The sequence below is a fragment of the Nelumbo lutea genome, chromosome 5 (assembly GCF_056320005.1).
Source record: "Nelumbo lutea isolate HS-2025 chromosome 5, American lotus-T2T, whole genome shotgun sequence".
Classification (NCBI taxonomy): domain Eukaryota; kingdom Viridiplantae; phylum Streptophyta; class Magnoliopsida; order Proteales; family Nelumbonaceae; genus Nelumbo; species Nelumbo lutea.
Genome location: NC_142688.1, coordinates 35,014,654 through 35,028,414, shown reverse-complemented (window position 1 = coordinate 35,028,414; position 13,761 = coordinate 35,014,654). Strand labels below are relative to the sequence as shown.

The window sequence follows — 13,761 nt, the reverse complement described above, 5'->3', positions numbered from 1 at the left end:
ATGAGCCTCTACGAACCGAACTGGTGAGTTTCTTACTTCAAAATTTAGATATTTTTGCATGGTCTGCGGCCGATATGCCCGGTATTGACCCTGGCCTTATAACTCACAAACTTGACACTAACCTTGTAGTCATACCCATTAGACAGAAGAAACGCAACTTAGCCCCGGAGCGCTGAAGGGCGATCGACAAGGAGGTCGAAAAACTCCTCGCAATGGACTTCATAAGGGAGGTTCATTACCCGAGCTGGGTAGCCAACCCAGTACTGGTGAAAAAGGCAAACGGCAAGTGGCGCATGTGCATCAACTACACCGATCTGAACCGAGCTTGCCCAAAAGACTGCTTCCCCCTCCCCAGAATTGACTACCTAGCGGACGCGACCTCGAGACATGAGTTGCTAAGCTTCTTGGACGCCTACTCATGCTACAACCAAATCAGGATGGACCAGTCCGATGAGGAAAAAACCAGCTTCATAACCGAGTTCGGCCTGTACTGCTACAAGGTCATGCCCTTCGGACTGAAGAATGTTGGGGCGACCTTCTAAAGACTTGTAAATAAGTTGTTTCGGCCCTTAATTGGCACAAAAATAGAATGTTCTGTAGACGACATGGTCGTCAAGACGCAGTGCTCACAGGAATTAATACAAGACTTAGATTCTATCTTCCAAATTCTGTGTCAATTTAACATAAAACTGAACCTCAACAAGTGTGTCTCCAGTGTCACCTCGGGTAAGTTCATAGGATACATTGTCAACCGGTGCGGTATCGAGGCCAACCCGAACAAGATAAAGGCCATCCTAGATATGAGACCACCCCGAAAAGTAAAAGAAGTTCAGAGGCTAAATGGCCGCATAACCGCTCTGAGCTACTTCATGTCCAAATCGACAAACCGCTGTCTGCCTTTCTTTAAGGCAATCAAAGGGAAATGGTTCGAATGGACCCTCCTCGGGCCTCGCTACTGTGCCAACCTTAGCCAGGCCCGAGGAGGGCGAGGTCTTAGAACTGTACCACTCGGCAAGCGATGAGGTGTACAGTTTGGTACTAATAAAAGAGGTAGATCGGGTCCAGCAGCTCGTCTATTATGTTAGTAAAATTCTACTGGGAGCAGAGACGTGATACCCGCAGATAGAAAACCTAGCATACGCACTAGTAATTGCAGCTCGGAAACTCCATCCATATTTCCAGGCTCACACCGTCATCGTCTTGACTGACAAACCTCTGAGGCAAGTCTTACTCAAGCCTGAGGTTTCTGGTCGGCTGACAAAGTGGGCCATCGAGCTCAGCGAGTACGACCTCCAGTATAAGCCATAAACTGCTATTAAGGCTCAAACCTTAGCAGATTTTATCGCTAAGTGCACATTCAGCCTTGAAGCCCCTGGGCCGGTTGAGCCCGAGATCCCCAGTTTGGGTGAGCTCGGAGCTCCCAAACCAGTAGAGTCTGAACCCCATGAAGTAGCAGCCAATGTGGCATCTCTCCTAGTTAGGCCAAACACGAACTGGGATGAGGAGCCCTGAATCCTTCACGTAGATGGCTCCTCGAACTAGTAGGGCAGCGAGGCTGGAATAGTCCTACATGGCTCGGGTGGCACGAAATTGGAATATGCACTACGCTTTGAGTTTGTGGCATCCAACAACGAGGCAGAGTACGAGGCACTGATAGCCGGGTTGAACCTGGCGCAAAAGGTAAGAGCAAAGCACATAGTTATCTGTAGTGATTCTCAGCTCGTGGTCAACCAGGTTACGGGCGAATACGAAGCACACGAGCTCTCTATGATCACATACTTGGCGAAAGTATAGGAAGCTCTGCTCAACTTCTAGTCACACTTCCTAAGGAAAATCCCGAGGTCAGAGAACACTGAGGCCGACACCCTGTCCCGGTTAGCCAGCACGAGTCACAACACCATGAAAACCATGTACATAGAGGACTTACCTCGGCCTAGCATTCTCGGTGGGGCAGAGGAGGTTGCTCCCGTCTTTGAAGCAAAGCCGAGCTGGATCGACCCACTTGCGAGCTTCTTGCTAGATGGATCCCTCCCTGCGGACCACAATGCAACTAAGAGAGTGCAGCGCCAGGCAGCCAAATACGTCATAATAGACGAACGGTTGTACCGACGGCCCTACACGCTCCCCTATCTGCGTTGCTTGTGACCTACCGAAGCCGAGCTTGTACTCCACGACACTCATGAAGGTCTGTGCAGCGGACACCTGGGAGGTAGAACCCTCGCCCAAAAGGCACTTCGACAAGGATACTACTGGCCAATGATGAAGGCAGAAGCTGTTGAGCTCGTCAGAAAATGCGACAAGTGTCAGAAGCATGCCAATATCCACCATCAGCCTGCTTCCGACCTCAAGTACCTCACCAGTCCATGGCCCTTTGCGCAATGGGGCATCGACCTCCTAGGGCCATTCCCGCCAGCAACAAGTGGGAGAAAGTTCCTAGTGGTGGCAATAGATTACTTCGCAAAATGGATAGAAGCTGAACCTCTGGCAACAGTTACAACCTGAAACATACAAAACTTCTTTTGGAAGAACATAGTATGTCGCTTCGGGCTACCTTGGGTACTGATCTCTGACAACGGCAAGCAGTTCGAGGATATCAAGTTCCAAAAATGGTGCCAAAATATGGGAATTCGTCAAAACTTCACATCGATCGCACACCCGCAGGCAAACGGTCAGACAAAAGTAATGAACAGAGCCATCCTCCGTGGACTGAAAGCACGACTAGATCGAGCTAAAGAGTTGTGGGTGGATGAGCTACCAAGTGTTCTATGGGCTCACCGAACTACGGAAAAAACTGCCACGAGAGAGACCCCCTTTAACCTCATTTACGACACTGAAGCGGTAATCCCGGTGGAAATCGAAATACCTACATTGCGACTAGAAGCATATGATGATCAGACAAACGGAGACGAGCTACGCACTAACCTCGACCTATTGAATGAGGTAGGAGACATCGCGCACATTTGGACAGTGGCCTACCAGCAAAAAGTAGCTCGGTACTACAATGCTAGAGTGAAAAAGCAGATCTTCCGCATCTGCGACCTGGTTCTCCGTAAGATCATGGTACCCGAACCCGACGTGGGCAAACTTGGACCAAATTGGGAAGGGCCTTACAGAGTAAAGAGAGCGCTCAGGGGGGCATACGAGCTCGAAACCTTAGAGAGCAAACAAGTACCCCGAGCGTGGACCGCGCGCACATCCGGACAGCGGCCTACTAGCAAAAAGTAGCTTGGTACTACAATACTAGAGTGAAAAAGCAGAGCTTCCACATCTGCGACCTAGTTCTCCGTAAGATCATGGTGCCCGAACCCGGCGTGGGCAAACTTGGACCAAATTGGGAAGGACCCTACAGAGTAAAGTGAGCACTCAGGGGGGCATACGAGCTCGAAACCTTAGAGGGCAAACTAGTACCCCGAGCATGGAACATTGTCAACTTAAGGCGATACTACCTATAGACCACCAAGCGAAGTAGACAAAATCGCTACCAGAGCGTAAGGACTTGGATACCAAGCTAACGAAGGAGTGTTGGCCAAAGGCTTAGGCAAAGCGTAAACAACGAACTAATAGAGACATCGGCATCTCAGAGACTAAGTACTAAACATCAAAATAGGCCATGCGACTGTAGTAACCCGAGCAAGAAACAGATCGGGCATATGGTCAGTTCGACAAATACGGTCAGTTCGGGAGAAAGAACAACCAACACTTAACCAAAAGAAAAGTCATTCCATTTCAAAATAAGAGAGTGTACATTTCAAAAAAAAAAATTTACATTTCACAGGCCTGGAGCTACTTCTTCATTATCAGAAGCCACTTCAACTATACCCGAAGGTCCTGCCTCACCCTCGGAATCTGGCTCCCCATCAGCAGCGTTGGCCATCTCCTGAGTTATGCGCGAAGTGGATATGGCACTGATATCGAGCTCGGGGTACGTGTTCTGTATCATCCATCGGCTCAGTTTAAAACCCCTTCTGTACGAGTCCACCATCAGGTTATCAAAGCGCGGCGAGGCAATGTGCTCATCGATGCCCTTCTTCTATGCCTTGAGAAAAGATCAGTGTCCTCTCCCTAATATCCTCCTGAAGGTATTCAACATGATACTGCAGATCCAGCCTCAGGTCCGCCATGTGCTTCACCACTACTCCAATGGCCTCGGCATCTCTCTGAGACCTCGCCTGCCTGGTTTGTGCAATGCGAGCAACCGCCTCAGCAGCTTGGGATGTCATCTCGGCAGCACGGAGAGCCTCTTCGGCAGCTCGCACCTGCCTCGAGCTCCTTTCCACCTGGGCCGCCAAGGCATGGATAGAAGAGTTAACTTACCAAAAGGAAAGAACAAGTGATCAGAACGACAACAAGAGGGATAAAAGCAAAAGAGCTCGACAAGAAATTTGACTCACCACCATGGCATGAGTGGCAGCACGATAGGGCACCTGGTTCAAAGGAAGATCGGTCCACACCGCAACCTCCTCAGGGAAGGTGGCCTCCCTACTCTTCTGAAGAGCATAGTTCGGCGACAACATGCTCATGAATTCCCCTTGGGCTCCCAAGCCTGAGGGCCCAACTCACGTATAAGCGGACCTAGAGTAAGCGGGAGCCCCCGTGTAAGTAGTCTCGGCATAAGAGGCCCTTGCCGCTTCTTGCATTGGAGGAGTCACCTCGGGCTCCCTGGGCGGATTCTCTGATGGGTAGTCTGGTACCTCGGGCTCCGCATCTTGGGGCAACTCGACACGAGTTCGCTTGGCGACTCGCTTCCTCCTCTTCATGCCTTGAAACAGGTGCCCACCACGAGTCCTTTCTGAGTCCATCACACCTGCAAAAAAAGAGTTTGACATCATAAAAAACAAAAGAACAAAGCAAAACAAGAAACCTATACGAACTCAGGTCGGCCGTAATGAGCTTGGCCTCCGTCAAATACTAATGGTATTTTATCCCAAGCCGTGCCCATTGCCTGAGGCCCTTCACCGTCTCTTTATCAAGCGTAACACCGGAGTCAGGGGCGGCCATCCCCCACCCGGTCTGAAATGGCCACCCCAGTACACTTCGCACCCTAAAGTAGTCTCGCTTCCACACCGGGACCTTGTTGGGAAGTTCATGTAAAAGCTTAGAACCCGGGAAGCGGATCCGCTTGTTTCTTAAGCATCAAAATGGAAGAGAAGATCTCCAAGTCTAAAGGAAAGCCCTATTCCAAAATTAGGGAGATTGTCCCCACCAAGCTACGAATGAAGTTTGGGTAAAGCTGGCTGACAGTAACGCCAAAGTGGTTCATGACCTCGACAAGGAGAGGGTGGAAAGGCCGTCGCAACCCCGCAGCGAACTGCTCTCGGAATATCACGATCTCATCAGGACCGTGCTCCTAAGGGAAACTGCCCGAATGTATGAAGTAGGCATACTCCCCAGGCAAGTTGTAATATGTAATAAGGGATTGGAGCCCCTCAAGCGTCATGGTTGAGGGACCAAACTTGTCTAATGTCCGACCTCGACGAGAGGTGGACGCCAAACTACTCGAGGCGACTCGGCCTACGGGTTCGAGCTCTACCTCCGGTTTGCTAGGACCACCAGGGGATGCAACTCGATTCGTAGAGCTTACATCTGATCCAATTGAAGAACCGTCTGAGTCATCCAAGCTAGACATCGAGGAGAAAAGATGGATTCCAGGAAAGTACTCACCCGGAAAAAGGCTTGAATAGACTATGGGAACTGGAACACGAGCTAAAATCCTGAGAGCGAACTAAAAGCCTGGATGCGAGCTGAAACTTGGACACGAGTTCAAGAAGCAAAGCACAGAAATGACAATGCGACTGGGGTCCCCCACTATTTATACCCATAGTGACCGAGAACCAACAGTGCAGATCAAAGCCAATCCGACGGCCCGCAGTCGCGCTGACCACACGTCCCTTGAGAATGAGACGTGATTGGCGCACGTCTTTCTGAAACTGACAGAACGCCAGCGCATGTCTCCTCGCATTAAAAGCAGTAGCGGCACATTTTTTCGAATTTAAAAAGATCCACTGTCACGTCTCCCAATGACGCGCTTTTTGAAATTTGAAATAAGTGCGCGCCACCACGCTTGTCAGCATTTTTAGATAGATTGTCGCGCTTCCCGTCTCTTTGGCGCTCGAGAAACCTGAAAAAATCTTGACGAACGTGCACTTGTGCTATCAATCAAATAGTTCGAAGTACGGGACAAATCCACCTGCCACCTCGCAAACTCCTCACGTCAGGGCAAGTCCCTTAGCGCGAGGAGTGGGGGGCAATTGATGAAGGAAGATTTGGCCTAACCTCGTAATCACTCAACACGTAGTAAAAGCAACAGCTCGACACAACAACACGCCTGAGGCGCGAACTTCGAAAGGAGGAACCAGCGGTCTAAACTCCTTACAAGGAGCCCGAACTCTCCCTTAGGCCCCAATCCTTACAAACACAAAGGGCAATAACCCGAACTGGCCTGCCCCATGGCAGTTCGGGACACACCTCTATCTGAACTCAAGACTTCACCTCGCTCACCACTCCAGCACTTCGCCTCTGGGATGCCAAACTGGACAATCGTACCATGCCTGACACCGAGGAAGCTAGTATCCAGGGGCGGTGCACCTGACAGATTTGGGATCTGACGCTTGACAGTCGCACTTCAAACGGCTACCTGCTGCTGCCACCTGCCACCGCCATCTCCAGTTACAGAGATGGCTCCGACAAGGAGCAGTGGTAGTTCTGTCCCGGTAGAGGGGATGACACCCGAACTGGCAGAAGTACAGAAGTAATCATACCCAACCTGACAGAAGCCTCAGAGTGAGTGCGCGAAGTGGTTATAAAAGGCTCCCTACCCCCTAAGAACAAGGTATGTGAACTTTGCGCCATCTGGTTTTATCTTGCCTTCAAAAGAATACTAACTTGAGCTTCGGAGCAATCTCACCGGGTTCCTTCCCAGAGATTCCTCATCTTCTCCGTTTCAGGCTCTCTGTTGATCCAGTCGGAGGCAAGGTCTGACAGCTAAGATCGGCTAGATTGCGCACCATCAGAAATATTCCTAGTGCACGACTTTAAAGGCTATGCAAATGGTGTGAGCACTGAAGTCAATTTCACACTTGTTACCTTAAATTTGGTAACGACACAAGTAATCCCCTCAGATTTGGTTTGCCTCTAGGTCAATGCGGGTTGGAAATTGGCCACGAGCCGAACTTTTCACAAGCTATTCGAATTTGGCCCAGTTTAAATTGAGCTTCGAGCTTAGCTCGAACCCAATTTACTGGCTTATTTGCAAATCGAGTCAAGCTCGAATCTAATAAAACTCGGCTCATGAGACTCGCGAGCCTAATTGAGCTTTTACATATATGTATACATACACATACATAGAAAAATAATATATATAAAATAAAAATAGTATATATAAAATATTTTTTTTATATATAAATAATAACTAATTATAATTCTTAATTTTTAAATATCAAATAAAAATAATTTTTTATTTTTATAAAACATTGGCTTACGGTCAAACTCGACTTGAACCAAGCTCAAACTTACCAACTTTTAATTCGAGTCAAACTTGAACTTGAGCTAACTCTCTAGCTCAAATCGTGCCTCGTTCTTTTATGGTGAATCCAACTCGAATAGACTTTGCTCGACTCTAATTCATTTCCTAATTGGTATTTGGCAATAAGTACCTCATTATACAGTCACTCGGCCCATTTAATAAGGTTTGGTCCACAAATTTTAGATCCGAGCCGTGTTCTTCCTTGGTTTGGTCCTTTTGGGTCCAGTTCGAAAAGGTATTGTAAGCTAGAGAAGTTTTCGTGGAGAGGTGTACTCTACATTACTACCTAAAGAGGGGTATTTTTTTTTTTTTTTTTTACTTTTAACCAATCAAAATCCCATATGAATATGAATTTGTGTTAATAACTTGTTCCCAGGAGCAACGTATAACAACATATCTTGATTACACATTGGAAGCAGAAGCTGGTATTAGCTCATATGCGTCCGAGGGGTTAACCATGGCGTGTCGTTTAAACCAACAGTTCCATCATCTCTGTGCAGGATTTCTTCATAACCTTGAGGCAGCGCAGACTGCATTCTCAACACTGGCTTCCTGGTGGGTAAGACAGGGAGCGGCGCTTCCCCTCTAAGTATCCTGGCTGCCTCCTTCACTGTTGGCCTCTCTACAGAGTTTGGGTGAGTACAAGAGATCCCCACCATGAGCATTCTCTCAACCACAGCCTTGTCAAACCGCCCCTCTAATCTACCATCAACAGCTTCAATCAGTTTCCCCTTCAACCACATATCCCACGTCCAATCAGCCAGCGCAATCCCATTGTCGTCCACCGGTTGCCTCCCTGTTGCCACCTCTAGAACCACAACACCAAAGCTGTAGACATCTGTCTTCACAGTGGGTATTCCAGTATGAACATACTCTGGTGCGAGATAACCCATGGTCCCAGCTGGTATGGTCGCTACTCGTGTGATGCCGCTGTGTTCATAAACCTCTGCTAGACCGAAATCTCCCAGTTTGGCATTGAACTCTGCATCGAGCATTATGTTGCAAGCTTTGACGTCCCTGTGGATTATCTGTCTCTCGCATTCTTCATGTAGGTAAGTGAGTGCAGATGCAACGCCAAGGACGATCTTCAGTCTTTGCTCCAATTTGAGCACCACTGCTGAACTGGAGCTCTTGTGGAGGATCTTATCGAGGCTGCCGCGAGGTAAGAACTCATAAACCAGGACTAATTCGTTCCCCTCACAGCACCAGCCTTGGAGTTGAACCAGGTTCTTGTGTCTTAAGCAACCCAACATGGTAGCCAGCTCGGTGGTGAAGGGGTCTCTAAATCGATCGACCTGATTGATACCACTGAACCTTTTGACAGCCACAGTCCTGCCGGAGCCAAGTTGCCCTTGGTATACAGTGCCGGAGGCACCTTTGCCGACGATTCTGCTCTCCTTGAATCCCTTTGTGGCAGATTTGATCTTAGCGAGTGACAGCCTTGTGGGGACTTTGTTCATTTGAATTGTACACATTTCGCGAGTTTTCGTGACTCTGCCATCAATTCTCCTCTTTCTCGAGACATACCAAATTATTGCGCCGATGGTCACTCCCATGGAGATGAGAAACCCAACTGCTCCACCTAGACCAAGAGCTATGTCCGTGATCATTCGTCTTCTTCGATGGACATTGGGGGACCCATTGTTGTCATCTGAATCATCTGCAGAACTACATGTGAAACAAGCGCTGTCTTGACCTGTATCCGATTCCAGTGGCATCGTCTTCGGACGAACAAGCCCCGATGTTCTGAATTCCCACTGTTCGACCAGGTGAAGCGCCGACCCTCGTCCATTTGAAGCAGAGAAGCCAACGTGCATGAACTCTTCGTACTGCCTTGAAAGATCCACCTGGGAGGTGAGAAGTGGATTAGGAGGCCTGACCCTTGAATAGCCGACCCAAATCCTGATCATCTTCTCTGCGTCTTTGTAATCGACCCAAGCTCTGATGCGCCTCCCGCTTTTGAGATCAATCCCAATCGAACCCACATCGACGGAAGCGAAAGAAACAACCGTGTTAATGTCGAGACCCACATGGTTGTCATTGAGGTCGCCGAGAGATGAATCTAGACTGGTATCGAATTCCACAGCGATGAACGGCTCTCCTTGGTTTTTGTTGCACTGGGTGAGACCCATATAGCCGGCGGAGCTGCAGCCAGTATCGACATTGGAGGTTATAAGGAATGCGAGACCGTCCCCGGGAAGAGAAGAAAAAGACGGAGTGATCAAGAAGGAGAAGGTAGACGTAAAGGACGCAACAGAGTTTGTTGTGGGATCAAGAAATCGAATTGGGTAAGCGTAGAGAGCTCTTCCAACCCCACAAGAAGGATAAAAAGGGCTGCAGGGTGGTTCTTGTGTAAGACTAATGGTGTTGTTCCTGAAATGGGCATCGCCGAAGAGGGTAACGTTCCCCGGCGGAGAGAAAGGCAAGGATAAAGACGGTGACAGGAAAACGAAAAAGATGAACAGAGACCACAGAAGCATCGGGGAAAAAGACGAAGATTTCATTCTGTCTTGGCCAAAGAGGCTTTTCTCAGCGGGCAGAGGGAAATGAGAAATTCGATTCATGATCCACGAAAAGGCAGACTAATCTTGAGAAAGAAAATCATAGAATCGGGGTTTTTGCACGTTTTAATTTCTGATGAAAGCAACAAAGGAGCGAGCTATCGGTGTTCCTCCGAGGATGCAAAATTGCAGAAACAGAGTTACTGAGTCGGGTGTGTTAAGTAGAGAGGCAATTGATGGGAAGAGAGAGGAGAGAGGATTTAGATTTTCAAACAGCATAAGCAGTTCCCACACCATTGGGTATTTAGGTTCTTGTCAAGTGGTTAGATGGCTTTGAACCTGATCTGATCATTGACCCAATTGGGCTGCCAATATGTCATGATCATATAGTGAGAATGTAAACGCCCATCGTTCTATAGCTTGGATTTGAACCAAAGGTACCATGGTTTAGGGGTGCAATTGGATCATATCGTTTCGGATCACCCCTATTCGATCCGAGAAGATCCGATTGATGTATATTATATATTTATAAATATAAATATATATAATACACATATATATATATATATATATGTTATTTATTTATAAATATATTTTTATAAATTTATTATATTATTTGTTTATTATAAAAAACATGTATATACATAATTATATATGATGAAAATAATTAAAAATACTTATGTTTTTTGTTTTTACTTTAATAAAATTAGTATATTTTATTTTCTTTTAATAACTTATTAATATTTAAAGAAACAAGTCAGGTCAGACCATATCCAAATATCTGAATTACCAATAGGATTTGAATTCAAATCGAGTCTTATCATATCCAATCGGACCTGACATGAATAGTGTTGGATCATATTCGAATATACCCTTGTTCGAATCTGATCCAATCTATTTGCATCCCTACCATGATTCAATGTAATTTCCTCTTTGCAGCACTCGTGCACTTCCAATCGGCTAAAGGAAAACAACGATTTTGAAAGGATGAAAATTTCTACCCTATCCGATGGGTATCTGCCCATACCCTCTTTGATGAGGGTGTTTTTTTTTTTGCTTGAAGGACATGTTTTGGGACACGGATGAGTTTTGGGATTCTACAATCTTGATGGGTATGGATAGGGTACAATATTAGGCTAAACTCAGTCCTCCATGATCCATATATTGTTGGGAAGCATATAAACTTCGTGTACAGTGTTGAATTTAATAATATATTGAATTTTATGTGAAGAATAATTGATAGTTTATGTGTTTTTTATATGTCTTAATCAAATAAATGCAAATTTTGTTGTTTGTGTTATTTTACTTATTTATTGCATATATAAGACAAGAAATGATAAGAAATTAGATTCGGGTTCTAAACCCAACCTACCGCTACCCTTGAATGTGGAGAGAGTTTTGCATTTTAATGTATGGGAAGGGTTTGGATTCTCAAAATCCAACCCATTAAGGGTTTTAGGATGGATATGGGTTGGGAGGTTTAAGGAAATGGATAGGATCTAGAATTTTCAAAATCTGTTTTTTTGCCATCCCTAATTTTTCATGGAAGAAGTATTAATTGGCATTTAGCCCCACCCCCCCCCCCTAATGGGCCGATCAATCAAAATAATATTTGGGAGTGGTGGGGTAGGCAAAAGTAGAGATGAGAACTTAATCTTGAAAAAAAAATGCCCTTTCTGTGGAAATACAGAAATCAAAAAACTTTCTCTAATATTTCAACTCCTCCTTCTTTGGCCATTAAGAGGGCTCTGGATCATTTAAACGGCTTTTAGAGTAGTCCTCATTCTAAGCAAATTGAAAAACCTAACAAATCATGGAGGCAAGTCATTTGGAAGAGCCCCAAGATGGGATCCATTAAAATTAGTTTCGACACCTTCTATGTGGATGAAAGTTGTTCTATTTGCAAGCATTGCTAGAGACTAGCTCTTAACTTCAACCTTATTGAGGCTTGGGCCACACTACCATCAACGTTGCTGAGGCTTAGATTGCTTGGGAAGCACATAATCTTGCTCTTAACTTCAAAGATACATCCATCATCTTTGAAGGCAACTTGAAGCTAGTAATTTCTTGTCTTTAAAAGTCTACTTCCCCGTGGCGTTTAAGGAGCATAATTTCTAGATATAAGGAGCTCGTGGATGCTTTCAACCTATGGATTTCTTACCACCATGTCTTCCGGGAGGTAAATCAAGCGATAGATCTTTTAGCTCACTTAGCGCTGGAGAACTCGGGGGACTCCCTCTCTCTTGACCCCTCTAATTTGTCTCTCATTTGTTTTGCAGACTTATGGGGACGTACTACCCCCGACTTGTGTAGCACATTTCAGTTTCCATATAAAAAAAAGTGTTTCATACTATCAGTCAAAAGCATTAGACTCAGAACCGTCAGTGTTTTGGTCAATGTTCAGAGAATTTGACCGCACATCAAACCAGAAGAATTTCAATCCAGGTTTAGCGAGAGGTCTAACCATAGTGACATAATAAATAAAAAATATTATATACTATATACAATATATAATAATGTAATATGTATAATTATATAATATATAACAATATTAATTATATACATATATATATACACACAAAATATATAATTATATTCTATTATAGCATATGGTTTTATACAAGAATTAAGATTTGAGACAAAAAAGGAAATTTTTTTGACAAAATAGTGAGGCATTTAACACCACCTTGGGATATATATAAAAAGTTACCTAAAATAAAATAATATCACCTCCATTAGACACCTGAGTATAAAGTTATGGTCTTTTGAAATTTACATATAGGTAAAAGAAAAAATTGACAACGGTTACATAAACCGGGTGATGCCACCGGTTCCCAAGTTGGACCAGTTGGTGGACACTAGACGTTTGTTTGGCATCGTTGTTGTTGCTCCAAAAAATGGTGCCACATCAGCGCCATATAGGAAAAATGGTGATCTAGGAAACAACCATCTGTTTGCAACCGTTTTTCCATAGAAAACGGTACTCCAAGCCATGTCTTGGAAATTGGAAAGGCATTGCTTGGATTAATGCCAAATTTGGCGTTTCCTAGAGATGTAGCTCATTGCTGCCAATAGGGCAGTGATATGGCAATGGATAATGGATAGAAGTGCAAAAAACGTTTCTTGGAGCATTGACACCAAACAAAAAAAGTGGTTGCTCCAAGTACCTGGCAACAACGACTCCAAAATAAAGCACCACCAACCCATACATCAGCAGCACCATTTGGTGCTACATCTATAACATCAATGCCAAACATATACTAAACAGTTATAGCTGTGTTTTGACAATAAAAGTTTTAGGGGTATGACTGAACCGACTGGGGGCCTAGGTCACAAACTGGTTTTCCTACCCATTACTCTACTCACACCTACCCGCCTTGAATTGCAGCCACACATTGCCACTTACATTGTGAGATGTGCGGCTGCAGTGTACTGTGGGCAGGGTCTTGCAGGTAGAGAAAGTAGGAAATTCTGATCCAATTTTCCTAACATTGGTTTGAAATGCTTTTTTTTTTTTTGGCAAAAGGAAGCAGCCAGCACTTCATTAAGTTAAACTGAACTATATAGATGGAGATAGCAGTGGGTTGTAAGTTATTTTAACTTGGCCTTTGCATGCCAGGTAGGCTAGCGTATGAGAAGCCTTGCTGTAGTTTCTGTTTATACGTACAAACTCTATTTATTCAAAAGTAGATAAAAGTCTTGACAGTTGTTCACAGTGTAACTGGTTTATCCACTTCT

At 45.4% G+C, this 13,761-nt stretch overlaps 1 protein-coding gene across 1 annotated transcript; it reads right to left on the bottom strand.

Annotated features, from left to right (window-relative positions):
- Positions 1–7,906: 7,906 nt before the first annotated feature.
- LOC148851648 (Concanavalin A-like lectin protein kinase family protein) lies at positions 7,907–10,086 on the bottom strand. Its single transcript, XM_088947331.1, has one exon. The coding sequence runs from the start codon at positions 10,084–10,086 to the stop codon at positions 7,951–7,953; it is 2,136 nt and encodes a 711-aa protein (XP_088803457.1). The 3' UTR covers positions 7,907–7,950.
- Positions 10,087–13,761: the final 3,675 nt, after the last annotated feature.